The sequence below is a fragment of the Lepisma saccharinum genome, chromosome 9, assembly GCF_977018435.1.
Source record: "Lepisma saccharinum chromosome 9, izLepSacc3.1, whole genome shotgun sequence".
Lineage (NCBI taxonomy): Eukaryota > Metazoa > Arthropoda > Insecta > Zygentoma > Lepismatidae > Lepisma > Lepisma saccharinum.
Genome location: NC_139237.1, coordinates 93,501,713 through 93,529,379, shown reverse-complemented (window position 1 = coordinate 93,529,379; position 27,667 = coordinate 93,501,713). Strand labels below are relative to the sequence as shown.

The 27,667-nt window shown below is 37.6% G+C and overlaps 2 protein-coding genes across 5 annotated transcripts in view; one reads left to right on the top strand and one right to left on the bottom strand.

The window, feature by feature from the left end:
- Window positions 1–945: 945 nt before the first annotated feature.
- Rab35 (RAS oncogene family member Rab35) lies at window positions 946–14,577 on the bottom strand. The gene is made up of 6 exons (XM_083128649.1): window positions 14,373–14,577; window positions 8,199–8,373; window positions 6,905–7,029; window positions 4,885–5,009; window positions 2,886–3,023; window positions 946–1,831 (listed from the first exon to the last, which is right to left on the bottom strand). Exons 1-5 carry the CDS (start codon window positions 14,422–14,424, stop codon window positions 2,895–2,897), a joined length of 606 nt encoding a protein of 201 aa, XP_082984775.1. The 5' UTR covers window positions 14,425–14,577; the 3' UTR covers window positions 946–1,831; window positions 2,886–2,894.
- The window catches only part of LOC145992268 (sn-1-specific diacylglycerol lipase ABHD11), a 117,828-nt gene continuing 104,738 nt past the window's right edge, over window positions 14,578–27,667 (top strand). The window contains exons 1-2 of one of the 4 annotated variants that reach the window (XM_083128647.1): window positions 14,578–14,666; window positions 25,768–25,924. In XM_083128647.1, the coding sequence (XP_082984773.1) occupies window positions 14,617–14,666; window positions 25,768–25,924 (207 nt within the window). In that variant the 5' untranslated portion in view covers window positions 14,578–14,616. Of the gene's footprint in view, window positions 14,843–25,767; window positions 25,925–27,667 lie in introns of all 4 variants that reach the window. The other 3 variants (XM_083128646.1, XM_083128645.1, XM_083128648.1) reach the window with 3 other exon arrangements.

Genomic DNA, 27,667 nt, shown 5'->3' with positions numbered 1-27,667 from the left:
CTTTCTGACAGGTAAGATGTTTTGGGAATAAAAGATGCAGTTCATAATTAGATGTAAGAGTTACTAACTTTTCCTGCTAAACTTACTTGTAGAGGTTCTATTAATGTTGATGGCCAATGAACTCTCTTACGTCTAATTGTAAGCACTTTGTTACATGAAAGGAGAGGGATAATCTCTTGTATCAAAATTTTATGTGGTACTGCAAGAACCATGCAGTACCACATAAAATTGTGTATGTATAATGAATTCCAAAATCAATTAAGTCAGACTTGCCAAGTGAACCTCTCGTTTTACAACAATTTTGGCGTCAGTCTGTGAATTCCTGTTCTAATTGACTGATGTGAACATTTCACCTTACCATAACTTTTAATGTCATTTTATCCACCATCTCTATGCCAAACTATTTAGTTTAACTGATGTACAAAATGTAAGTTATTCATATTTTGTGTAAAAACTTTAGTATGCTAAAATTTAGTTCAAATCCTAACATTTCACTCACCTGAGCATGTTGAAAAATACAAATCTGGTCAAGTAAGTGTACTGGATGGGAGCACGAGCAAAATATCCCCAATAGGCAGGCACATAGTGGTTTGTATTCCACTTCAAACTGTCCCGATTACCCTTTGTGATAAAAGCTAGTAGTGTCATGGACACTTCTGGGTTATAACTACCATTTGCTTTCAATTGGATTCTTACAACCCAGAAGTGTCAGACAGAGGTTTCATTTGCATATTATTCCATTCATCTATACTTTCTTTTCCATTTCAATGTATTTAAAGTGTCCACAAGCACAAAGTCACAAAAATAATGTATTTTTTTTAATGATTACCAAATTAATTCCCACTGGAATCTGAATTTTTAACTTGTAATTCTTCGAATGCCAACTACTACTTACTTCTCCCTGTCGGGGTTCACATTATTCCTCTAAATCAATGAATCACAATGTACAAAGGTATAATGATGCTTTATTTAGAACACAATTGGAATTTGCATATATGCTGAATACTTGTAATTTACATAACTTTTATTAGGTTCTATTTCTACCTGATCTGGATGTAAAATCTTTCACAAAATGTGCAAAGCAATAAGTGGGATGATGTGATCATATTATACAAATGTTCATAAGGAAGCTTATCAAAAGCAGTCAAAATTACATTTTTGTTCCTTAAAAATTAGCATAGCAGACCATTATTTTGCATACAATACAGAAACCTGTCAAAAAAACAAGACATGGAATACCAACAGAACCATTTGGCTAGTTCCAACCGGCAAGTGACTGAAATAAGTTAGGATGTACATCACTTGCGACACGTGAAATATTTATACATACAATTATCCTCATTTATCACAAACTTGGTAAAATCATTTATTCTTTAACAGTAAATGCAAAGAAATCATCAGAATGTTGTTTTCACATATTACAAACTGTTTCTATACTCTTCCTAATGACTTTTAGCTCCTACAATTCCATAATTCAGCTGTACATAAACATCTTAAATATATTCTGCACACTATAGTCTAGTCTTCACTTCATCCTTGGAATAAGACTGCAAACATCAAAAGTTTAAATCATCATTATTTCTGCTGAAAGTACACTCATTTACTGCAGCTGCAACACATTTCAAGAAATGTTTCACAGGTTTGCAACAATAATATCATTTTTTTTATATTTCAATTGGCCATGTATTGCTGCCGTGACACATCACTTATTCTCCTGCACTCACTGCACTCTGAAGGGAAGAATCACTGGGCCGCCACAAGCAGCAATTTCATTTCTCCTCATGCAATATCAGGCACGGTGCACTGTAGTCCCTGATGCACAGTTAAATACCTGAAAGGTGAGTAAACATTTTTTCAATGTTTTCAATGCCATTTTTGCACAAATTTTTGGAATGAAAGGTAACAAAATTTACAACTACTACAAGATGTACCAGAAGTGTAGCACATACTGAACGGTGAAAAGTACACAATATTAGAAGCAAAAAAGTCTCTGTAAACAGGGGGTCGCAAATGATGTTTGCAAGATAATTGTGTAGTTGTCAAAAGATATGAGCAAAATTTCTAAATATCTTTAGTTAGGTTATAATTGCATGGCCAGATTGGAGTCTAGAAATTTTAGCAAAAAAATGCAGGCTCAACCAGGACTCGAATCTGGGCAGACAACAAAACCACACAGTTAAAACAGTGACAAGAAAAGATCTGCTCAAGCCAGGGCTGATTCGGTAGCTCAGTTGGTAGACCAATGACATAGTATGCCAGAGACCCAGGTTTGAGTCCTCGTAGAGCCTGCATTTTTTGCTAAAATTTCTACATAGTACACCTGTGTGTTTCAAGATCCCCAATTACAGCATCCTATAAACTGAAGTTTGACAACGAGATTCACACAGGCTAAGTACAGTTGTAACCCCATGGATGAGATCTTACCGAAATTCCTAAAGCTTTCTGTAATTTTAACTGATGCAATGTAATACATTCAATGTAAATGATCAGTGGGATATAGAAAAATTAAATTCATGGATATGAGTTGGTGTAATATAATTTTGCATTTTGTGAGATCAATCTATTTTAGGAAAAAAGTCAAACGTGTACTAACTTATTTTCCCATTTTCCCTTACATGTATTTCTTTATAACATGCATGCATGAGTTTTTTGTATTTACAACGTAAACTATGGAATTTCAACAACCGCATGTGCCTTGTTGTAGTTCTACCTTTTCACACCAGGTGAAATTTTATTTGAATCGAGACACATAGATGGCAGAGTGAGCAAATTCCTTGTGCCACCATTGGCAACTCATAATTATTACAAGCCCAACCTATGGTCAGCCAACTGCTTATTTTCACTTAGATACCAGCCACACACACATGAGTACCAAGTTGCCTTACCTCCAAGTGTTAACAGCACCTTCTCTTTGACTGTTTTGGACCCTTCCGAAGGTTCACTGTATCGTTATTCTGAATTGCTTGTCTCTCTTTCCTTTCCTGTTTGGTCCTCAGTACTTGCCTTGTTATTGCCATGAACATCTGGGGAAGAATCAAAATCTCTATAATACAAATGAGTGGCGGTGAAATCAAATAAGGCACACGTGTCCCCACTCTTCTTTCTTGCAACAAATAAAACCAACGTCACAAAAACTTGTTAATTCAAGGACCTCCCCGATGGTGTAGTGGTAGCGTCATTGCCTTGTAATCAAGGGGTCCCGGGTTCGATACCCGGTGGAGGCACATAGTGGTTCAGAACCCACTTTAAACTGTAGGTCTAGTCCCGATTAGCCTCACTGTGCATAAAGTGGACTTAAACTGTGACGCTGTTGCAGATATTTTTATTTCTGTGCTTTGCCACCAAAGAGGTGCCTCATTTCTGACAATCTGCACATCATGTGAGATTTTTTAGATCTGCTCTTGTTTAATCCTAGATTGAGGATTTATATGCAGTAAAAAAATTGCAAAATAAAAACAAACATAATGAAATTCTACTGCTATCCTACAAAATATTAAGTATTCTTATTTTGGGAAATGAGAGACGAGGCAGTAAATAATTTCAGTGTACTGCATCAAACCCTAGATCGCTTACGGAATGACAGTTTCTTTGCTCGAACATTCAAACGATTGGTCTACTCTCGAAGCCCACTAATTCAAGTGTTCATTTTCTGTAGTAGTGGGCCTTCAAATATGGATCGTGAAATATGAAGTAGTGAAAGATGCAGTGAAAATAGTCATCCTCTCAATCTTAAAATTCATGTTGAGGGGAATAAACAACGCGGTTGATAATATAAGACGTTACTGTTAGGTTGACTGTCAACCTAACAGTAAAGCATCGAGTTCCCAAGTGGATGGTGGCAGAGGCCTCCGAAATTAACAGAACATTTACAAGTAAGTTTCACGGATATATCTTTAGTAACTCGCTTACATCTTATATTAAAATGTAATTTAGTCTATCTTACCAATATATGGACAGGTTAAAGTTACAGTAGTGTAAGTCACTATTTTAAAAAAAGACGACTTAGACACAAACCCGATTGAGATAAGTCAATCTGTTAACAGAAAACGTGAAGTAAATCGGAGATTCATTCAACTGTCAACAGGTGACAGTTTAAGGTCTAGTGATAAAGGAAACAGCTGTTGTGTTGATCAGCAAAGTGTTGTCGTGAGTCAGACTTTTTTCTTTTTAACAAAGTGACTTACACCACTGTAACTTTAACCCGTCCATATAGCAATATATGAAAATGACTGGATCATTATGGGCTGAAACTACCAGGGAGATTCGATCGACTAATTTTCGAGCGAAAGTGGTCCAATGCAGTACTCTGGTGTAAGTACTAAGTTTCTCTGTAATTAAAATATTAAGAATGATAAACTGTTACAAAAATAAGAGACAATGTGAAAAGATGCCCATTATTACTGAAAATGAAGTATTCAACCAAGATTTTTTCACATAGATATCTTCTAACACCATGTGCTGAACGGCATGTTTGTCTTACCTGTATATAAGCAGGAAAAAGCTCACTTACAAATATAACTTAAAAGGCAAGGTCTAAAAACCAAGTATAGGGAGAAATCTGTGTTCTGATGGAACCATGAGAAATAACAAACTTAATAGCTTATAGAATGAAGCGCACCACTAGCAGCATAAAAGCCACTTTCGAAATAAGATTTTCATTGTTATTTTGTAATGTACAACAGTGCACATATAAGCATTTAAGAACATGAATAGAATACTTTCATCATTATTAACTGTATGTTGAGAATTTAAATCAATTGTTGACACCTGAGTTTGAGTCAAAATAATGCACAAAATATATCTCCTACCTGTTTATCTCCCCAACAATATATTGGAATATTTTATAGGCATCACTCAATTCGCTCAAGGTGACACCACACTCACCTCTTCAACATTGATGTTCTCCTTGGCACTTGTTTCAAAGAGCTGAATTCCCATTTGGTCTGCAAACCGCTGGGCATCCTCTGTGAGCACTACTTTCCTGTCTGGTGAATCATTCTTATTCCCAACTGAAACATTACACATACAGAAAAATTTCTACACAAATTCATCTACTTCATGCACTGGTGTACACAGAATGGATGCTGAAGGGGCTACAACCCCATCCGAAATTTTGAAAAAATAAATATTTACAATTCCAGCCCCTTCCAAAAAAAATTCCTGTGTGCACCTGTGACTTCATATATATATTTGTGACCTTCAACAACAACATAAGATATTAACAGTATCCAAACATATAGTTCATTTTATGACAACTGTTAACATAATTACAATTGCTTTTATAAATTAAGTCATTCAACCAAAAGGTTTTCCTCCATTCTGGAATTAATGTTTTTTTCAAAAAGTAGTTTTTCCATTTATTGACATCTGAATAATATACTTTCAAATGAGTACATACACATAATTAAGTTCTGGATTAATTGAGACACATAACAAAAAAACACTGCACAAACACTTGATGCAAGTTTCTGTTAATCATACTGAAAGGACCAGAAACTGCTACCTGAGTGACATCTGGAAGCATGTAAACGACCACTATAGCAGAACAAGGAAACTTTGCACATAAATTAAACTACTGCCTGAACTAAGAAAATGATAGATGTAATAATGAATTTTTGGCAAGTGGATGCTGCATATGTATACAATTGCCTGTCCCAAAAAAAAAAAAATCCCCGAACAACTCTGGCCTAAGAAAAATAAGGATTTAAAATAGGGACACGTCATCATACAACAGGTGGGCTATAAATGCAATGGCCCCATCTACGATTGTTGGAAGGGGTAATGGAAGATCAGCGTACAGGTCATGCGCTTGACCACGTGCGACTTCCGTTGTGCTACACACCTCGATGCCTCATCAGAGACAGGTGGAGCCAGGTGCAAACTACAGGCTTCCAGCTCCAAGAGCACGCGGACGTGAGAGAGTGCTCTTTCAAGTGGCGGCAAGGGCATATCCGTGACCGGGGCTATTACATCATCGTACTGACTGAGTGTCTGGGGCAGACTGCCCAGAGGGGGACGTGCCCTTGTGGATTGTCGCCGTTGGAACAGTAAAACCTGCATTTTCATATATCAGGATGGTATGGAAGGCACTTTTGCTTATTAGATCGGTCATACTAATCTCACCTACAGTATTACATTGCTGACAGAAAATGCAGTCAGTAAAATAAGGCTAAAACGAAACCTCAATTATACAGAAAACAAATTCCCGCACCGCGGCCATGCCGGTCTAAGGCATCATGCTTTGGAATCCGGCTATGGGATGCACTCAAGTTCGAGTCTCTGGGGGTAAGGGAGTAAAGCGTAACCAACTTTTGTCTTGTTTATGGAACCAGAGGCAACCCACCATCATGAGGAAAATTGGGGAGCTACAAATGAGTAGCGTAACCCAGTCATGAAAACGTAGCACGACAACTGGAGGTTCATCATGCTGACCACATGTCACCCTGTAACTGGTTGGATGATCTTCCACCTCTGGTGAGTGAGTGAGGCTGGCACAGTCGTTAGGTAGGCCCAGGCCCTCAATGGGCTGTTGTGTCATGGGTTAATACAAATATATATATAGTCAACCTCTGTGGCAGTACAACAACAGGGGTCCTGGGTTTGAATCCCAGCCTGAGAAAATTAGTAAAAGCTGTGCAATAAAGTGAAATTAAGAAATAGCTCTGTTTGAAAAAGAAGTTGAAAGCAAAATCAAATCTATACACACTTCCAAATGCAGACAAAGAGATAGAGAGGCAAGTTTATGCAGATTTATCCAGGAGTCACTTGTAAACACACTACCATGATTCAATATTTATTGTGAATAATTTCTCAAAATATTACTGATACTACACAAACTCAAATTGAACTGCTTGCATTCTCTATTTCACTTTCATAAAAGTATGAACCTGCTGCAGATACATACCTAATATCCTATTTACAACATCACAGTTTTGTTCAATTTCATGCAGCCATCTTTTCACATTAGCAAATGAGTCACCACTTGTAACATCATACACAACTATAACACCATGAGTGCCTCTGTAATACCTAAAAGGAGAAAAAAAAGTTTATGCGTTAAGTACTGTGCAGTGACATGAATACACATCTGTGTATTGGTATTACTATCACAAAGGGGAGTGAATTTACAATACCGGACACCTCCCCGATTTTTGTAATATTTCGAATACTCACTAATTGAGGCCTCCTAATCACACATTTCAAGTTCAAATTTGGGAGTCACGTAGAAATTGCAAAATAAGGGGTCCGTAATCGCAACCGACAATACACGTTGCTCATTATTTATCACAAGATTTTGTGTTTTGAATACTTATGAAATATATATTTTCCTGACAGTACTAAGACCCCAAATTTTAACTATGCTTGCCTAACCTAACCTAACATTACCGTGAATAGTTTGTGGGGCTACCCATGCATGGTTTTATGACCCCAAATTCTATGTTTGCCTAACCTAACCTTACCGAGAATGTTCAGTGGGGCTATCCGTTAATGGTTTTGCACTAATTGTGATAACGAACAGATAAAAAAATCTTATTTTCGTAGCACTTTAACGGCAAACGTTCTTCATCGAAGATGCCATTTTCGTATCCTACAATTTTATGATCAATGTATTGTTGCCAAACTTACATGTAATCAAATCAGTCCACTTTCCACATGCTCTTCTACATCATGATTGTCACTATCACCCTTGTCTTCTTCGTCATCCTCATTGATTAGCCCACGGCCATCCTACTGCACACTCCACCTAATAATCTGTACAACATTACAACATTTTTACGGTTCTCTACCGCCATTCTTACACGATCCAAATCAACAGTGTGGCAATGCTGTAGACAGTGTAACTAATTGCAAACGTCAATTGTTCATATCAACAAATATGGTTCCCATACTTGTATATGGAGAATCATTGCAAGAATAGAAAAGCTTATTTTACAACTTCTACACGTTAATAAACAATTTCTACACCTCACCCCAACATGTTAACCTCAGATAAATCATCACGACTAATTATTACATGAGTATAAGCAGTAGCATAGAAATTACAGAAGGGTCCGGTATTGTAAATTCCTGCCCACAAAGAAAACAATATATTACAATTATGCAAATTAAATTGTTGAAGTATCCCTAACAAAATAGTTGGATAAAAATTAATTTGCCAAAATAATATGAATAATGGAAAATATAAACATCACACTTACGTAGATGTTATTGTGCGGAATCTTTCTTGGCCAGCTGTATCCCAAATCTGGAGCTTGACTTTCTCCCCATCAACCTCAACTGTTCTGATTTTGAAATCAACTCCAATGGTTGTAATATAATTACCAGAAAATGTGTTGTCTGCAAACCGCAACAGCAGAGAACTCTTGCCTACACCTGCAACATAGAATTTAGAACAATGAAACAAAATTAATGAACTGCAAGATTTCAACTTTACTTTCTTCAGTTCAGAGATCACATCAAAAGCATTCCTTAGTTTCACTACAGATTACGAACTGCACTAATATGTTATAACAAAGTGTGAGGAAAGGTAAAAACAAACATCACACTTATGTAGATGTTTTTGTGTGGAATCTTTCTCGACCAGCTATTGCAAATCTGGAGCTTCATATTTCCCCCATCAATCATGAACAGTATGGTTCAAAGTGGGAACTTTATATAATGGCACCCTGTATTCATATGCATACAACTTCGTTAGGGTACAAAATGAAAATTACTGAAGTAACTTAAATTTCAAATTCATACATGACAAAAGTTTCCATTTTGTACTGCATGAAAATACATAACACCCGACTACCTACCCCATCTTAACTTGTAACAACTTGATAACTGTAGTTAGATATCACTGTCAAAGTAGTTATTGTTTTAATTTTTTATATTTATTTACTGAAACATCATTGTACATGTACAAGACATGAAAAAAAGTTGTTGAAGTGCTAAGGTATTTTAAACTACTGTAAACAAATGTCAAACCATTTACTACTTCACAATAATATATTCTCCATGAGCACACACAAATGACAGAAATACATGTGAAAATAGTGAAGAGCAGTCTGTATTATAAATGTACTGATGTGAATTTCCATGAAATAAGCTTGCAGTACACATCATATATTTCTGTATCCATGCATGCAACAAATTTCTGTAATGTACACTGGACAATATATGTGAATAACATTGTCACGCAATATATGAAACTTGGATCTTACATTTATTACCATCACATTACAACTGAAACAATATGCTAAATGGTTATTTACAGGGGCTAGGTTTCTCCCTATCTGCACATCAATGTCATTATTCCAATTTATTTCATAATTGGCATCATGGGGGGAAGCATGGTGTTGCGAGTGCATAAGACTCGTGTAGACACAAACATAAGTAAAAAAAATATAATTTTCGGTAATGGTTCCGATTGTTTTATGATTTCTCCTAGCACAAAGACTAATTATCGTAGAATTTTGGAAATCATTGTCACACAAAATGTGAACCTTCCTTAAAGTAATGAGCACTGTTTGGACTCTGGAAGAAAGTTATTTATGTTGGAAAAACAACTTGAACATTACATTACGCACTTCTCATGGACAAGATATTCTCCGTCGACAAGTGACAGTAAATATCGTAGAAGCGTGGGAATGAATGCAGAAATAAATCGGAACCTTAGTAGAATGCATTTAGGGACCAAAATATGCGATTTTAATGTGTGTCTGATCTATGAAACTGGTACCTATTTTAATGCTTACGGAACCAAACCTAACCACAAAAGCACATATTGAACAAAACCTTAAGTAATCGTTATGACTCTGCAGTACGTGTTAACAGATATACATCGACATCGAACCATGTAAAAATTGCATTCATAGCATGATGAAATCGCATGAAGGAACTTGGGCCTAATTTTCAAAAACAATAACAGTACTTTGGGCCCAAGTTCCTTTTGTTTTATTGTGATTTCATCATGCTTCGAATGAAACTTTTACATGGTTCGATTTCGATGTATGTCTGTTAATACTGCGGAGTTTTAGAGATTACTTAAGATTTTGTAAAATATATATTTCGTGGTTAGATTAGGCAGGTTAGGTTTGGTTCCCTTAGCATTAAAAAAGTCCCTAAATGAATTATACTAAGGTTCTAATTTACTTCTACGATATTCACTGTCGCTTGTTGACGAAGAATATTTTATGCATGAGAAGTGCTTAAGGTAATTTTCATGTTTTTTTTTCAACAAAAATAACTTTTTCGAGTCTAAACAGTGCTTTTTACATTAAGGAAGGTTCAAATTTCGTGTGACAATGATTTCCAAAATTCTACAATAATTAGTCTTTGTGATACGAGAAATCATAAAACAATCGGAACCGTTACCATACTTTGTTTGCAAATACATTAGAAAAAATTTGTAATTACTCTCATATTCTCAAACTGCCTATATATATGCTAATGGTATCAGTTTGTTATATCGGAGACACTTTAATATCGGATATTTTGTGTTTCGTGTGATTCGTACTTACCAATTGTGTATTGCGGAACATATTTGAAGGTGCCATCAAGGTTTTCACACGATTATTGGCGAGCCCAACTTAAGGGTTTAGTATGGGGCTTATGGGGACAGTGTTGCCGCATGGTGCGCAGTGGAAGAAGGCTCCGGCGTGCATCGAACTTCTGCTGTAGTACACGCCGCAACAAAAGTTAGTGATTAACGGAACGGGTACTGTTCAATACAAGAATACAAATCCTTTCACCATGATTTGATGGGAAGCTGTTCTTTCATGCGGCTGTGGTACAGAGTAATGACGGTCCATGGAGGGAGATTTGCAAATAACTGTTCCCGAATATACTTGTCATACGTCTTGCTGTCCATTTCATCGTGTACGTTGGCAGTGTTTTTTCCCTTTAAGTCCACTTTTTGCACAGAAAGGCTAATCGGGACTGGACCTACAGTTTAAACTGGGATCCGAACCACTATATGCCTCCAAAGGGTATCAAACCAGGACGTTACCACTGTGCCATCGGGGAGGCCTGTTTCACATTTATCGGCACACTGTCTCGTTTGAAACAAAACCGTGTTCATTACCGGCATGCACCAAAGCAAATCTCTCCCACCGACCTGTAAGTGCTCGCAAATAACTCGTAAGACCACACAGAAAGTCTTGTTGTGTCTATTGTTTTGTCCCTCTATTCGTTTTGCACAGCAGCAGCTCGACAGTCATAGGCGGGTCTAAATAATTTTTTTCTGGGACGTGCACAGAATATGCTGTAAGCATTACGTAATATTGGAAATATAATGTGCAGATTTGCAACTTATTCAACATATCAAAGGGTGCCCTTATATCAGTGTTCTACCCAGTGTTTTCGAAGGGGGAGGGGGGTAGTACGTATACTTTTTAGTAGCTGGTCCTCATATGCCATCTTCTCCTGCTGTTGACCCTCTTCTTTTAGGAATACTTATCCAAGGGGGGGGGGGGGGTTATGACCAGCATATACGCCCATTGGACACGTCACGTCATTCACATCAATATAATTGCAAGGGTTCGTTCTAGGTGTAATTTGTGGTCAGATGAACTAATCGGAACTGAGCCTTCAATGTATAATTCATTCTAGAATGTACCTCCGCCAGGAAACGAACCCAGGGCCCTTCGATTATAAGGGGATAGCATTAGCAGAATTTCCGTCGTTGCATTAAAATCAAGTGATCCAGGGTTCGATACATGCTGGAGGCACATAGTACTTCGTATCTCACATAAAACTGTAGGTCCAGACCCAACTAACCTATCTGCGCATAAAATTGGACTTAAAACTCAATCAATCAATTATTAGTAGAGGTGTGAAATAAAAGGAGTTCTATTGTATTTTTACTCATATGAAGGATAATTACAGAAAGGAGACTGACATTCTTTTAACTATCTAGGAAAAATGGCTCGATCATTTTTTTTTATCTTTTAATATAACGCTCTCAATATTTTTCATAATACTTAGTCATCATTTTGGGAGGGGCAAGTGAACCTCCTCCCGAAAAACCCGGCAATTTATTATATACAATGTGCCTGCGAAGTTTCGCCGCACATCGCCTCGTATTAAAGTTATATTCGAAGTCGTTACCTCTTGACGTTTTTTCTGCTCGTTTGGTGTTGCCAGAGGACCTTTAATCGCTTCGCTATTAATTTTGTAAACAGTTTTGAACGAAATTCCAGTCATTTCAGCATTTTCGCTTGCAGTCCAACTAACACTTTTACCGGGATTTTTCTGCTTGAAGTATATTTATATTTATTACAATTTGTCTCTCTTTACTTGTAAGACTCTGGACACTTTTATGCTTGATAATACCACCCCTTGCCATTTTGCTGTTGTAGAATAATTATAATAATAAATTCCTTCAAGAAATACCCAAAATGAGAAAGCGCGTATGCAAACAACAAACCACTTGACCCCCGACAGGAGCGTATTCACGAACTTTTGCCTGGCCATTCCCCGCCCCCTTCCCTCTTCCCAACACGTGTTTGCAGCAAGTGGCAACCGTCGGACGGCTGTTAGTTTTAACTCCCCAAATCGCGGTAAACACAAGAAAGGAAAACGTCTTTTTTTGATGGTCCGAATTGCAAAAGAAGGTGTAAACCATCAAAGCCTTACATTTCCTCTGGTTTTTGCTTATTTGTTATTTTCTCTTCGAATGATAACGACTTTTGTTTCTGACAGAAACACACTTGTTTAGGGGTGGTGATCTCAAAAGTAAAAGCCCATAGGAGCCCATACTGAACTCTTAACTTGGGCTACACTATAGAAACATTTTTTACACTAAAATAAGCCATTTCTCGAAGCGTTACGGAATGCACGTTATGGTGCGACCCCCACAAACCATTCACAGATAGCCCCAAAAACCATTTGGGATCGTATAACCATACACGAATAGCCCCAAAAACCATTCACAGAAGGTTAGGTTAGGCAAACATAGTTAAAAAACGGCGTGGTTAAGTTTTCGCTTAAATTGACACAACGGGAATTAATTTCCGGCTGAAATAGATTGAAAGATGAAAGAAATTACCTCGAAGAACTTCGACAATGCTGCAGAAACTGATTTCCGTAAGAAGTTTCTCCTGTAAATTTGAAGAAAAGTGTCTCCGATATAATGAACGGTAAATTTCTCGTATCGGACAAACGGATTTCTTCAAATTTACAGGAGAAATTACTTACCGAATGCAGTTTCTTTAGACTGGTGGAAGTTCGGGGAAGTGTTTTCTCGCATCGTTCATTGAATTTTGTCGGTAAATCATCTATTTTTCGATATAAATGTCTGACCGATGCACGAAAGCTCTTGCATCCATTTACTTCCAGGTGGATGTAGCCTGTGTGTGATGACGTAATCCCGGTCAGTGTTTCCAAACACGTGTTTTTGTAACTGAAGAAGGTACATTTCCGCAAATGGTTTGTGGGGCTATGTGTCAATGGTTCGTGGGGCTATGCGAGAATGGTGTGTGGGGCTACGCATATTTTTTTCGAAACAAATTTTTCACTATTGTAACCTATAGTGACCCTACCTAACCTTACCGGAAATGGTTCGTGGGGCTATGTATGAATGGTTCGTGGGGCTATGCGTCAATGGTTTGTGGGGCTACGTAGGTATTTTTGGGTGCACTGGGGTGGAAACACTGCATGCCGAGTACGGTAGTGAAACTGTGACCGCCATTTTGCGTGTTACCGAAGGCAAAAAGAAACGAAGAAAACTTACTCGATATGTCACAAATATAGCTTATTTCCGTGAAATAAGCAAACATGCCACCTTCAGCAATGTTTCTCAATGCAGAATACGTAAGTACGAATATTCAAATTAAATGAACTAGCAAATTTCAGCCGTTTGTCCGATACGAGAAATTTACCTAACGAACTGTTAACATGCTAACGAAAATGGTAGAGCAGCCACGAAAGTCAACAAATAAATCTTAATTTGATTCTTATTGTGAATATACATGCACTCAGCGGCCTTACTGCACGAAAAAATAATTAACGACGATAAAGTGCAAGGCAAAAATCTGTGTCACTGCCTGTGATATCTTTCAAATGATGTACATGTTCAAAAATTCAATCGTATGCATATTCCTTTTCTGAAAATCATAGTACTAGATATTAACAATGTTAACATTATTAGAAAAAACTGTGGAACACTTCATACAGTAATACAAAGAGAAATTGCACGATATAATAATTGTAACTCGGTAAATTTCAAACTATAAACTTCAACCAACTCTATGTAGATTAAGCCAGCAACCATCTACTACTACTGTTACATAGGAGAAACTCAGGTTGCCACAATTTTCAAATATTAATATTATGTTCTCACAATAGAACATCATAGTACCAGCAAGATAAAACGTATGCTAACTTACCACTGTCACCTATTATAAGTAATTTGAAAAGATGATCATATTCTCGTGCCATTATTTACTCCGTTTTTTTTTAAATGAAAAAGACGCACGAGAAGGCGAATATATCTTCTACTGGGTTATTTAACAATTAACTTGCATAAAGAGAAAACAATTTTTGATGTTCACATTAGGAAAAAAAACACTTCTACCGGAAGTACACTCAGAATGGTTGAAGCGTTACACTTCGCGTTTCCTTGTATAACAAATGACGAGCTTGTTCCGCGAGTTTAAAGTTGGTACAGAGTCCAGCCAAATGTAATGTAAATACTGAGGGGGAAGTTTATGTGAACCGTGTGTGTAATGATGTATTGTGTAGAACACATGAAAGGCATAAGTTTTAATATTTTACGATGTTATACGTTCCGTTGCAATTGTTTCATTACGCGTTCTCTTCGTACATCAGCTAATACTACACGAAAAGGAGGGAACAAGTAAGCCCACTCCCGCTAATTTTGTATGAAAATTTACACAGTAAATAAGTAGATATTTACGTTACATTCGTTGCAATGAAATAACAACTCTGCTGGGAAAAGAGAAATGAACGCAGTTATAAAAACAGCATCGTAATGTTTTACCCATCGCATATTCTCAAAGGAGATGCAAAGCAAATCACATATGAAACTTCATTCTTGATGGAGTTCAGTTCTCGTGATTGATAATTGTCTAACTCATATTGCTTTATCGACTTGCATCCTTGCCGTAGGAGGATTGACATTTTTTGGTTAGGCACAGAAATGTTCTAAGGGCACGTTCGCATGTAGCCCAAGCTGGAGATCCGTAGGAATCATAACCTCTTCTCCTTTAGAAATATTGGTTTTTACTGTAATTTCCATCTATAAACGTTAAAATCTTGAATTATTGATGCCCGCATAGGTAATTTCTTGCATCTTTTACTGTTTTTGTGTAATTCTTATATTGTGATAAGTGATAAGAATCCAAGCAGGCCATGGCTGATCAAGGGATGCTTGTTTGCCCAAACTCAAATGTTTTAATTGGCACACATACAGTATGTAACATTGTTATTCGTACCCATAGAATTTCAGAGGAAAAAATGTCATATCTACTAGTAAATATAATAATTTTCATATGTACCTGGAAATTAATGTTAATGAATGTTTCACCAACAAATGTCAATAAAAATGTATGTTCAAAGTGTATAAACAGAGCATATAATTTGTGTAAAAAGAGAAAAACATACTGTTTCATGCAACATTGTTATTCCTACAGGAAGAATTTCAATCTTCCTCGCATACAGCGCCACCGCTATTCGGTCGATTTCGTGCAGTTTGCAACTTGGTAACAAGTTTGAACATGCAGGCGCGCTCCCCGTCAAACGGAATGCTGGTGTAGGTATTATTGTAGGCCTATCGTCTATCTATCAGCGTGTTCGAATCGAAATGGGCAAGGTAAAAGAACTTACGACCGGATCAAGAAAGTGTGGGGCGTTACCCCCACACCCCCTATACGCCTTCATGGCATGGTGCTATGCACAGGGGAACACTTTACCTTTTTTTAAAAGAACTTAGTTCCAATCTGAAGGATGTTATTATAAATTTGGCCCTTAGAGGTTATTCGTTAAGAAAAATTGGACAAACAGTCAATAAATCACACTCCAGCCTACATAGTAAACAAATTTAGAGAGGAAGGTTCAACACTGAATGTACCTAGAAAACCAAAAGAGAGACGGTTGAATAAACGTGATGAACGCTTTATTTTAAAAAGAGTGCGAGAAAACACCCGACTAAATGTTCCTCAGTTACAACTGTTAGTAGAAAATGTTGCTGGCAAGATGATGTCCGATCAAACTGTCCGACGTTCCTTGTGGAAGCATGGATATCATGGCAGAATACCACGAAAGAGGCCGTGTGTAAATAAGGTGAATCGCAGGAATAGACTTTCATTCGCGAAAAAGCACATCCACAAGGACCAGGAATTTTGGTATCGTGTCATGTCAGACGAGTCCAAGATTAATATAAATGGGTCAGATGGGATAAATAGGGTCTGGAGAAAATCAAATACAGACAATGATCACATTAATACAGTTCCAACAGTTAAACACGGTGGTGGGTCATTAATGATTTGGGGCTGTATGTCGTCCAAAGGTGTTCGTACCAGTTTATTGATGGTATCATGGATGCATATGTCTATTTGGACATATTGAAGAACAATGTATAGCAGAGTGCCCAAAAAATGGACATGCCGCCTATCTACAGATTCCAACAAGACAATAATAGTAAGCCAAAGGAGCGAGTTAACATGAATTGGCTAATATGGAATGTGCCCAAACTACTACAAACACCAGCTCAAAGTCCAGACTTAAATCCCATTGAGCATTTATGGGCAATTTTGAAGAGGCGATTCCATAAAGCAGGCGTCAAGTCCAAACAAGAGTTGAAAACTGTTGTGCAAGCCGAGTGGAATAAAATAAGCTCTGAAACATGTCGGAAACTGGTTAATTCTATGAAGAACAGGTGTCAAGCAGTAATTAAAGCCAAAGGATACGCATCAAAGCATTAGAACTGTCAGTCAATTTGCTCTGAATATACTTTTTTTTTTTATATTATTAAGTGTACGAATAGAAAAGTTGTACAAAAAATGGCATGTTCCTCTTTCAATTTCATTAAATTTATTATTGTTATTGGTTATACAGAATTTGGGTAAGATTTTATGTTCCTAATGATATTAGTTATTTAATTGTAAAGAAACAATTTCAAAAGAGTGTATTTCCTTTCAGATATTAAAGCATTTTCTTTGAAAATCCGTGTGTACGAATAAGAATGTTACATACTGTATATAGAGCAGCTTTGGTTATTAATGCAAATAATTACCTTTTTATACTTGTCAGGCATCATTGTTGTTTTATAGACAGGAACTGTGGTTAACATACTTGTTTAGAGAATTTTTGTAAGTGAATGCCTAGTTACCATAACTCCCTTCGAGTCCGTGACGTTCACGAGTGAAACGAAGGATATCAAGCAGCACAATTCAACCTGAAAGCATTAGCTTTCAATGAAACAGAAGAATTGTTGCCTAGTGGTCACCTTTACACTGTACACTTCCTATTGTTGCATGAAATGAAGATGTACTAAGAGACAAAGTGCCACCCTTATGCACTTTGTAACAACTAACAAAATAGATTTGGCATTCCTTTTCGAAGTGCAATATCCTCCAACGGTTGCCCGGAGGTGCATGCCAATCTACATACTACACAAACCTGACTGCTTTGGTAGGCCCAAGGAAGTTACCAGTCTCAGATATGAAAAATAATGTAACTGAACCTTTCCCATTCAACAGTTTGTCAGTCTTTAGCCATAAAGATGAAGACCCATCAGTTGTTTTAGTTTCATCTCGAAAGAGCCCAAGATTGTATTGGTTGGACACTTAAGCATCAAGCATGCAGCCTCTGGAGTCCCAATTATGATTGAGTCCACACACTTTTCCCAACTTAGAGGTAGTCCAGATGCCCCACATGTAATAAGAGATCTGGATTCAAATCACCAACACATAAGGTAAACGTCCTTTAGTTCGAAAATATTTGCAGTTAATTGCTTGTAGTGGCTTTCATATTTCATAAATGCGAGTAATCTTTTTTTTGCCTGAAAGTTTAAAGATTCTACTTTCACCCAAAAAGTATTTTGCATTCCAACAGTTATGTTACATAATAATTATTAAAAAATCAAAAAGTTAATCCTACAATATGTCCCAAAGTTCGACAACCTGTCCTAAATTTCGACAGTTTTTGTGTACCAAAATTCGACACCCCCTTATATCTCAACATCAGACATTAAATATGCAGATGTTAGTAATACCAATAACTGCACATGTCTTTCTATTGGAAATTTATTATATTCAACTGAATTTACTGGCATAGTGGGAGCGTCGTTGCCTTGTAATCAAGGGGTCCCGGGTTCGATACCCGGTGGAGGCACATAGTGGTTCGGATTCCACTTTAAACTGTAGGTCCAGTCCTGATTAGCCTTACTGTGCATAAAGTGGACTTAAAACACCAAATCAATCAACTGAATTTACAGATTTATCAGAGCATGAACTGAACAAAAAAAGATTTGTTGTTAACCCCCCTCTTTTATGCTCAACAAAATTTAAAATATTAACATGAATTACTTACCATGCCAAAGGCTAGGTACGAGGTGCATCCAGAAAGTAAGTTTCCCTATTTTTTTCCCTTGAAAGTAAACATAATGAGCCGTGTGAATTGCGCATGCGCAGCAGAGCTAAGACGTATCAATCATATGCCAGGCGGACAGATCCCGCCCGGCGCCAGTAGCGAGGCAGCATTGGTCCGAAGTGGAAGCTTGTATTCCTTCTCCCGCCGCATGCCAGTAGCGAGGCAGCAGTGGTCCGAAATGGAAGCTCGTATTCCTTCTCCCGCCGCATGCGAGGTTCGGTCGGTGATAAAGTTCCTGAATGCACAAAGCATTGCGCCAATTGACATTCATCATCATCTCTGTGAGGTCTATGGGCCGAACATTATGAGTAAGCAGATGGTGCGTCGCTGGTGTCGGCAGTTTTCGGAAGGTCGTCAAAGTGTCCATGATGAAGAGCTCAGTGGGCATCCGTCCCTCATCACTGATGAGCTGGTTGAGCTGGTGCGGCAGCGCAGAGAACCGTCACTTCACGATTACGGAGTTGAGTAGCCTTTTTCCGCAGATATCGCGATCCGTGTTGCATGAGATTGTCACGCAGCGCCTGCTGTTCAAAAAATTGTATGTCAGGTGGGTGCCGAAAAACCTGACACCCGAACACAAAATGAAACGTTCAGGAGCAACACTGACATTCCTGCAACGGTACCATGATGACGGCGATGATTTCCTCGAGAGGATCGTCACGGGCGATGAGACGTGGATTTTGCACTTCACCCTGGAAACCAAGCAGCAGTCGATGCGTTGGCGGCATAGTGGATCTCCGGTCAAGAAGAAATTCAAACAGACGCTGTCGGTACAGAAAGTGATGTGCACCGTGTTTTGGGACAGGAAGGGCATTTTGCTCATTGACTTCCTCCCCAGAGGTGAAACGGTGAACGCTGACCATTACTGTGAAACACTAAGGAAATTGCGACGTGCCATTCAAAGCAAGAGGCGTGGCATGCTTACTGCAGGTGTTGTGCTCCTCCATGACAATGCTCGTCCACATACGGCTCGGCGCACAGCAGCTGTTTTGACGGAATTTGGCTGGGAGTTGTTTGATCATCCACCTTACAGTCCTGATTTGGCTTCCCGCGATTTTCACGTTTTCTTGCACCTCAAGAAATTCCTGTCCTCCAGTGAGCGTTTTGGCAACGACGAAGAGCTGAAGACGTCTGTCACACGCTGGTTCCATTCACAGGCGGCAGAGTTCTACGACAGTGGGATCCAAAAGTTGATACCACGATACGACAAGTGTCTCAATTCTGGTGGTTGCTATTTTGAAAAATAGCTGAACCTTTGCTGTACCTGTTGCCAATAAATGGTTTCCTGAAACTGTGTTGTTGTTTTTTTAAAAAAAATAGGGAAACTTACTTTCTGGATGCACCTCATACATCAAAGCAAATAAAACACTGAAAATGTTGATTGTGTTTATCTTACAACTTTGAAACATTGTTTTACAGGGTGATTCCCAATGGTGTATCAAAAACAAGGAAAAAATTTTGAGAACTAACTATAACATTTACTTAGCCAAGCCTAGATATTAAGCAACAATTCCTGTTGGTATCTGTGATATTGGTAACATTATATATAACACTAATAATTAGTTAACATAAACTTTAAACAAATGTAAAACAACTTTCTGTCTGAAGTTAAGTGTGAGTCCTCAAAATCAAAGACCTAACTGTTAGACATTTATTTTATTTCTTGAAAACATATCTGACCCTTTTTCCCTTCATTACCAAATCTGGCAACGCAACATGACCATAATTTGACGGTCTGATATGAATAAAACATCACTTTCATTGGTGACAAGTTCCTTCTTGTCCACATCAACACTCTTAAGTCCAATCACTTTTATTACATCTTCCAGGATCTCCTGAACAACACAGGGGTAAGTAAATCTTAATGCATTTCTTTTCCTTCCTAAAAATTCCCCAAGAATGAAATCCTTTTCTTTTACATCACTTTCATTGACAATCTCTGTCATTTCATCTGACTCCTCCTCTTGCCAGTCAGAATCACTTTCTTTCAATGACAGTGCACTTTCATGTGAAGATTCTGAGTCACTCACTTCTTTCCCTTTTTGCCTAAACTCTTTGTCTTCATGTTCTGTGCAGCAAGTTTCTTCAGCTCTCTAGCTCTTTTGCCTCCTCTACTTGATGCCTTTTCTCCTCCTTTGTTAGCAGTGGTAGCATCATCGCCTTGTAATCAAGGGGTCCTGGGTTCAATACCCGATGCAGGCACATAGTGGTTTCGATCCCACTTTAAGCTGTAGGTCCAGTTCCAATTAACCTTACTGTGCATAAAGTGGACTTAAAACAGCAAATCAATCCCCTCCTTTGTAAAGTATTTGATCATTTAAGGAGATGTAATCACAGCAGCCAGCTCTTTGCTTTCTTGGAAGTTTTTGGACTTGGCCAAAACAAAATAAAGTAATTGAACAAATTAGGCTGAGTTTATTGTAAATTAATTATGAAGCGGCTCCAGTGTACAACCTTTGTTCCTCGCTGGCCAAGAACTTTGCCTTCTTTAGGATTCAGAAAGAAGCAAGCTTATCCCCCTCTTACTCATTGTGAGGAATACGAAAAACTGATTTTAATCAGATAATAAATTAAAATTAAGCTTACTTTTATTCTAATTTTTGCAATTTTGCAACGTTTTTCTAAGGCTGTGCTGGATCCCGAAAAGTCGGGACCGGGATCGGGAAATGATTCCCGACTTTTCGGGATCCCAAGTAGTCAGGTAATACGGAATGGTCATTTTTAAAAGTCGTTATTTCTTGACGTTTTCTGCATTGTAAATGGCTAGAACATATCGAAAATTGTTCGTTTTTGTACCAGAAATGCAAAAACAATCACTTAAATTGAAAATGACGTATAGAATTCAAGATTTCCAGAGCTTCGGGAAATTTTGAACATTTCCTGTCCCGACCCAAAAAATTCTGTCCCTCACACTCCTACATTTTCACAAAATTGTAGAACAAGGAAATTGTATACTGTGTGAGGCCAAATTTTAGTTTAGTGTAATATTTATCATTAATCAGGCCAATTTTGCAACATTTTCACAGAATTGTTAAGAACATTAAAAAAAACGTACATAAGACAAGATTATCATCATTCGGCAATTTACTTTGCATGGAATTTTAGTTCAGTTTATCACATTAAGCCAATATAAACACATAATTATAACATGACATTTTTTGGTATTATTATTGCAATTTTGTATAGTTCAGGTCCCTCACATTTAGTGATGCAGGAAGAAAGAGTGGTTTCATGGAAATAGGAATGACAGAAGAGAGAAATAGTACGCAAAAAGCCCAGAAATGACGTTTCAGGGAATGTCCCAAAATTCGACATGCGCGGCACCAAACTTCAAAACCCCACTGTCGGATTAATGTTGCAATTGCCGTAGGTCAATGACACTGGTATTTTTATGAATGGTAAACAACATGCCTTTCAATGCACATCAAAACCCAACATTGTGTATTTTTGAATAAGCTTTGACACTTGTCAAAATTTCGTGCACCACCAGTGTTTTGTGCTCACATGTTCGACAGCCCCCTTATTTTGTTACGTGAACAACCTTTGTTTGCCACAATAGACTAGGAAGCTCAGAAAATGGCTCTAAAACAATAATAAAGTATTGTAATTTGTTTTTAAACAACACAAAACTAGTAAAAACCTTAAGTAAAAAACTTACCTTCTTATGAAATCCACTAAAAAGCAGTTGATTTTTCGCAGTTAGCAAATAGGGCCATCACAATTTCTCCTGCGCTGCTGCTATGTCTCATCAGGTGCAATCGCCCTTTTCACGAAGTTGGGTAAACCTGTACACTGTCGCATGGTACATACACGATTTTCTGCATCTCATCGTTTCCTTATTTTTTACGATTTTTCAAATACCCTGTCGTACTTAGGCGCATTGTTGAAATTAGGGACGTTTACCTTAGGGTGTTCGAAAGAAGAAGTAGAGTAGGCCGTCTCAGATCTGGCATGTTTATTTATTTATTTAATAGAATATTCCAAATACACCGTTAGCCATTTTACATTGGAACATTTTTATAGAACAAAGGACAAAAATAAGAACATAATACAACAAAAATAATAACATAGAAAAATTACATGTGGTTAAGAGACTTACATACTTTTCGTTAACTTTCTTCTAAAACGGTCCAGATTTTCAAAAATGTCTTTGGCTTCCTAGATTATTATATTCACTGGGAAGTCTATGGAACAGAGAGCGCTGGATGAGGCACAATCTCGGCTTCTGATAAGCAAAAAGTTGAGTGCTTCTTGTTGAGCGGGCAGGCACACAAAAGAGAATTTCCTGAAGAAGACGGTCACTTCTGATGTTCCCATTCACTATTTTATGTAGAAATATATGGTCAGCCAGTCTATGTCTCTCTTGAGGAGTTTGGATATTTTTTACTCAAACAGCTGAAATCTGTAGCGTTGTTGTTATATTGGAACACAACAAAGAATATTATTCCTTTCGTAATGGAGAACATATATCTATGTTTTCCTCTATGGTGCACAAATCATGGATATGTTGTTTGTTTGTAGCTTTCTTGTGGAAACATGCACAGCCTTCATCGAATATTTTGCTGCAAAAGTTCCATATTTCAGTTCATATCTTGCCCACTTGAGGGCAGCACAAGTGCTGCTGGTTTGTTCTTTCTCTGCTAGTCCTTGTGGAGTGTGTCCTGTGCATTTTCTCATTTCTCACAATGGCTGACAATGTTATTAAACTAAGAATATACTGTCACACGTAAGGATGGGGCAAATGGAAATGACAGACTAATGGACACCTGCAGTGTAAGACCGTAGAATAGTTGATGTGCCAAGGAACGGAAATCAACCTACCTGCCAAATATACATCATCAGAATCAAACTCTTGGCAGCCTTCCAAGTGACAAGAATTAAAAAGGCATGAGCAGTGTGGTATTTAAGAAATTTCCAGTGGGGGGGGGGATTCTACTGACTGTCTAGGGACAGCATGAGATAATGACTTTATGCCATATAACATTCCCCCCATGGATAAAATTTATCAAGCAGAGGGGGGAATCCCCCCTACAAATACCACCCTGGGCATGAGTATAGAAGATATAAAGTGAACAGCAATTCAAGCTCCACAAGGGTAGTGGTCCAATAGTTTATAGCACAACCCAGACAACAATATATCTTAATGTGGATGATGTTTGTCCATCATAGTACCATTTTCAGAATTGTCTGTCACTCTTTTTATATACTAGATCAGTTAATAGTTTTCAGAAAATTTAAGAGTACAAAAACATGTATTTACTAAATGATGATATATGTTCTGTAAACTAAACATGAAAATTCTCTGTTTCGTGCAGCATAAAATACTATTATTATTTGTGATGCACGGCTGTGGCAGTAGCTCGGTAGACGCGCCGGTAGAGCATGGATTCTAAGCGAAAAGTCGCCGGAGTTGAAATAAATTTTGGTATGCTAGCCTACCTCACCAAGTCGCCAGCCAATGCCCACGGGCTCTGCATTAGAAGAGGGTGATGCATTGGAATAAAAACAAATCGTCAACTTTATACATATATTAAATACACACACAAAAATACTGTACACACCCTATTACACAAGATATATATATATATACACACATAAATCAACCTACTTTCACACACACAACTACCATCTACGTTGGCCAACGTACCCTAACATATTCCCCCCCCTGGGCCCAAAATAGTGTTGCGCGCTATCACTCACGAAATCACTGTTGTGGGGGTGGTGGCAACAATCCTACCTTTGTCCAGCCGATGTATGTACGTCGTCCTCCGCCCAGTGCTAGTCCGTGTGCAGGGTCACGGTGGGGTCCTTGGGTCGAGTCCCGACAACATGGGGAAGGAAGCCCGGGCAACGACACTACGACTGCGGTCAGCTCGCGGGGTTACACGGCCGTACGGTATGACAGTCCGCGGTCACTCGAACACATACGTAATCAACAGTTCCTAGCCAACTCGGAAACGTACTTCTTTATATCACCCAAGTGATATCACCCGGAACTACTTCAGTATAACTTCGCGGTAGTACATCAAGTGTCCAGAAACTCCCTTCTCTATCTCACCGCAGTTCTAAGTCAACTCTCTCGCTCTCTCTCAATCATTGTCCTCCTACCGTTACCTTCAATTCCGGGGTTGCCACATATTTTGGCGTCATCCCCTCCTTTGGAATGACCACCGAATCTAAATGGGGACCAATAGACCACTTGGATCCATGGTACCGCTGGAAGCGGCCCTGGGGCTGTTGCTCGCCGGGGCCCCAAAGACTTCCTTACTGTCCGGTGCTGCTGTCTATGGACTCCTCCACGCAAACACGCACACACCGATGAACAAAATCTCCATCCCCACTATTCCATTTGCATGTCTTGTGCAGTTATATTAATTAAATATCACCCCCAAATGCACTGTTTCATTGAACATAAATGTTCCCCTTTATCAATAAAATAATACACACATCTTCCATACAATATCAAAGTCCCCCCTTTAATAACAAATACATGGTTCTCATTAACAAGCTGAACTACCCCTAAACACAATATTAATACTCTTATACACTGAACTTATGCCGATTGTGATTGAAGGAACGTTTTCAATACGGAATATGAAGTATAATTTATATATGTAGATGGTGAATTTCTAAGGGGTTTGCGATCGCTGCTGTGGGCAAGCGAAACGTGGTTGACAACACTGGCATGGCACCTTTCAGCAAAAAACAGGCCCCTCCTTGGACGCAAGTGCGGAAAGCAGTGAATCAATGCTTCCCTATACATTTCTGGACAGGAGAAGCGGCAAAACGATGCCCACCGGCACTTAGGTTCAAGGAGAGATCAGGCGTCGGTCCTACGTTGTGACATGTCGTCAGTAACGAAGGACTTAGCCTCCTGTTTTAATACAAAAAACAGAATTTGGTTGAAGATCTCGAGAGGCTAGCGCATGATTTGGGTGGAATAACGGTGCATGCCGTGAAATTGGAAAAAGTGGATTTCGCAATAAAAAGCATTCCTGTAGCCGAACAAGGGTGCTATACACACACATGTAAAATTTGTATTTATATATGGCAGAAAAAAGCTGTACATTACAGTACTAAATTTGCATGAATAATTTCAGGTGTATGATGTTATGTTGATAATGTAAGGAAAAAAATTGAGTGTTGTTACATTTTTCTATTATTTTGCAGCTACATGCCTTTGAAGTTAGCTTATTCATCATATGAATCCACTAATCCATCTTTGGTATCAGATGCTATGCCAGTTATCATAATGCATGGTCTTCTAGGCTCAAAAGCAAATTGGAATTTTCTATCTAAAGGAATTCATAGTAAAACATGCAGAAAGGTAAGAATTGTGCAATGCACCAGATTGCATACCAGTGGTCAGTAATTTTTTTCATCAAATTGCATTTGTGGAAAATGGTCAGGATGTCAGTAAAGTCAGAATATTTTATAGTAAGTGTTGAAACATTCCTGGCCATGAATGATGAAAAATTTGTGTCTGGCTATATGACTAGGTGAGCTCTGAAAAGTTTTCCAATTTCTCAAGAGCTAATGTCACTCTCAGTCCAGTCACAAAGTGAGCGTATCTTTCTTTTTTACTTTGAGATCACCGTTGATATATATCATTAATTTAGTAAATTTATATGATAAGTCTTCATGTTTATTGATGGTTATAAGCATCTAGAAATATATAATAATAATAATAAATTAATTAAAATATTCAAATTAATTAATATTGTTATAATATGAAAAGGTAAAACAACTGTATAAAAATAAATTTTAATATAACAGCACATATTCATTATTTAGCTCACATATAGTTAAGGTTGGCAAAATTTGTAAAAAATAAAAAAAGACAATGTCTTGGCAAGAAAATTAATGTCAAATAGATAAGGAATTGAATTTTTATTTAATATCAGACAAGGATGTTAAATCCTGGTAATTTTTTGTGCATATTATTATAATTAGTACTAATAAATCTTGCATAGTCCTTGCCTTCCAATAAGTTCGGCAGAAATAAATAACCCTCGATGAAACAACAAGTATATTTTCATTATTTAATTTTAGTTATTTTATCATTTCATAATTTTCAATTTTCATTATTTAATTTTTGTACTTAGTAAGTCTTTCATCCTTACATCCTTGGCTATAAGCAATTTTTAACAATTAGTTGTAATATTTATTAGTTTGAACATTAGAGAGTAAATGCTAAAATAATGGTGGCTTTGTTACTTTGTATATAATTTAATATTTGCTTTTTGTCTTGCCTCAGAAACTTTGTCTTCTATTAAAATGAAAATTTTTCCATAGTATTGGAAAAAATATTTCAGCACAGGAGCATAGCCTGATGATCCAAAGCTTCATGGTTTTGCAGCTTGTGGTTGTTTAAACAACACAGATGGATGAGGAAACTCAGTTATTCTGGAGCATTAATGACACAAATACAAAATCTTCAGTGTGCTGTTTGAAAAAGATCCAGTGGGAGGGGAAGCCCGTAACTTCTTTTCGAGCACCAGGGTGTTACATATAAAAGTTTCCCCAAGTGCTAAAAAGATTTGCAACAAAAATTGACGATTTAGTAAGACTAGGATTACCCTTTTTTCCCCTTCATATGCCTGCCTGATAATCTAAATAAACATTTTTAAAGTCATTACTGATTCTTTAAGTACCCATACACTCTCACACAGAACATGTTCATTCGTTTTAAATGTGGCAGCTTTCTAGCCATTTTTGTCCATGAATTTTCTCTTTTTTGAGTATGTATGCATTATTGTTTTACATAAATATATCTCTGCATCTCTTTTTACCCATACACTAATAAGACAAAAATATGAACCTGGCCCCTTTACAATCAAATTTTACATTTTGATTGGTAGGTTAAAAACTATATCCTATTCAAACATCTGAATTCATCACCAAACTTGTCAATGTTTTTTAAGATATTATACCTTTGTGTAGAGTTTTCTATGAACAATAACATTTGTTGCAGGTCAGCACTTTCACATTACACAGTAGTTTGGATCCTACTTTAAACTGTTGGGCCAGTCCCGATTAGCCTATCTGTGCATAAAGTGGACTTATAACA

What these genes read in the sequence shown, in the direction of transcription:
- Rab35 (XM_083128649.1), bottom strand. Translation starts at nt 14,424, where the DNA reads ATGGCACGAGAATATGATCATCTTTTCAAATTACTTATAATAGGTGAC. An exon ending in TGTTGTAAATAGGATATTAG is followed by an intron (nt 5,010 to 6,904) that starts GTATGTATCTGC and finishes GTAATGTTTCAG; the next exon opens with TTGGGAATAAGAATGATTCA. An exon ending in AGAACATCAATGTTGAAGAG is followed by an intron (nt 3,024 to 4,884) that starts GTGAGTGTGGTG and finishes ATTCTTCCCCAG; the next exon opens with ATGTTCATGGCAATAACAAG.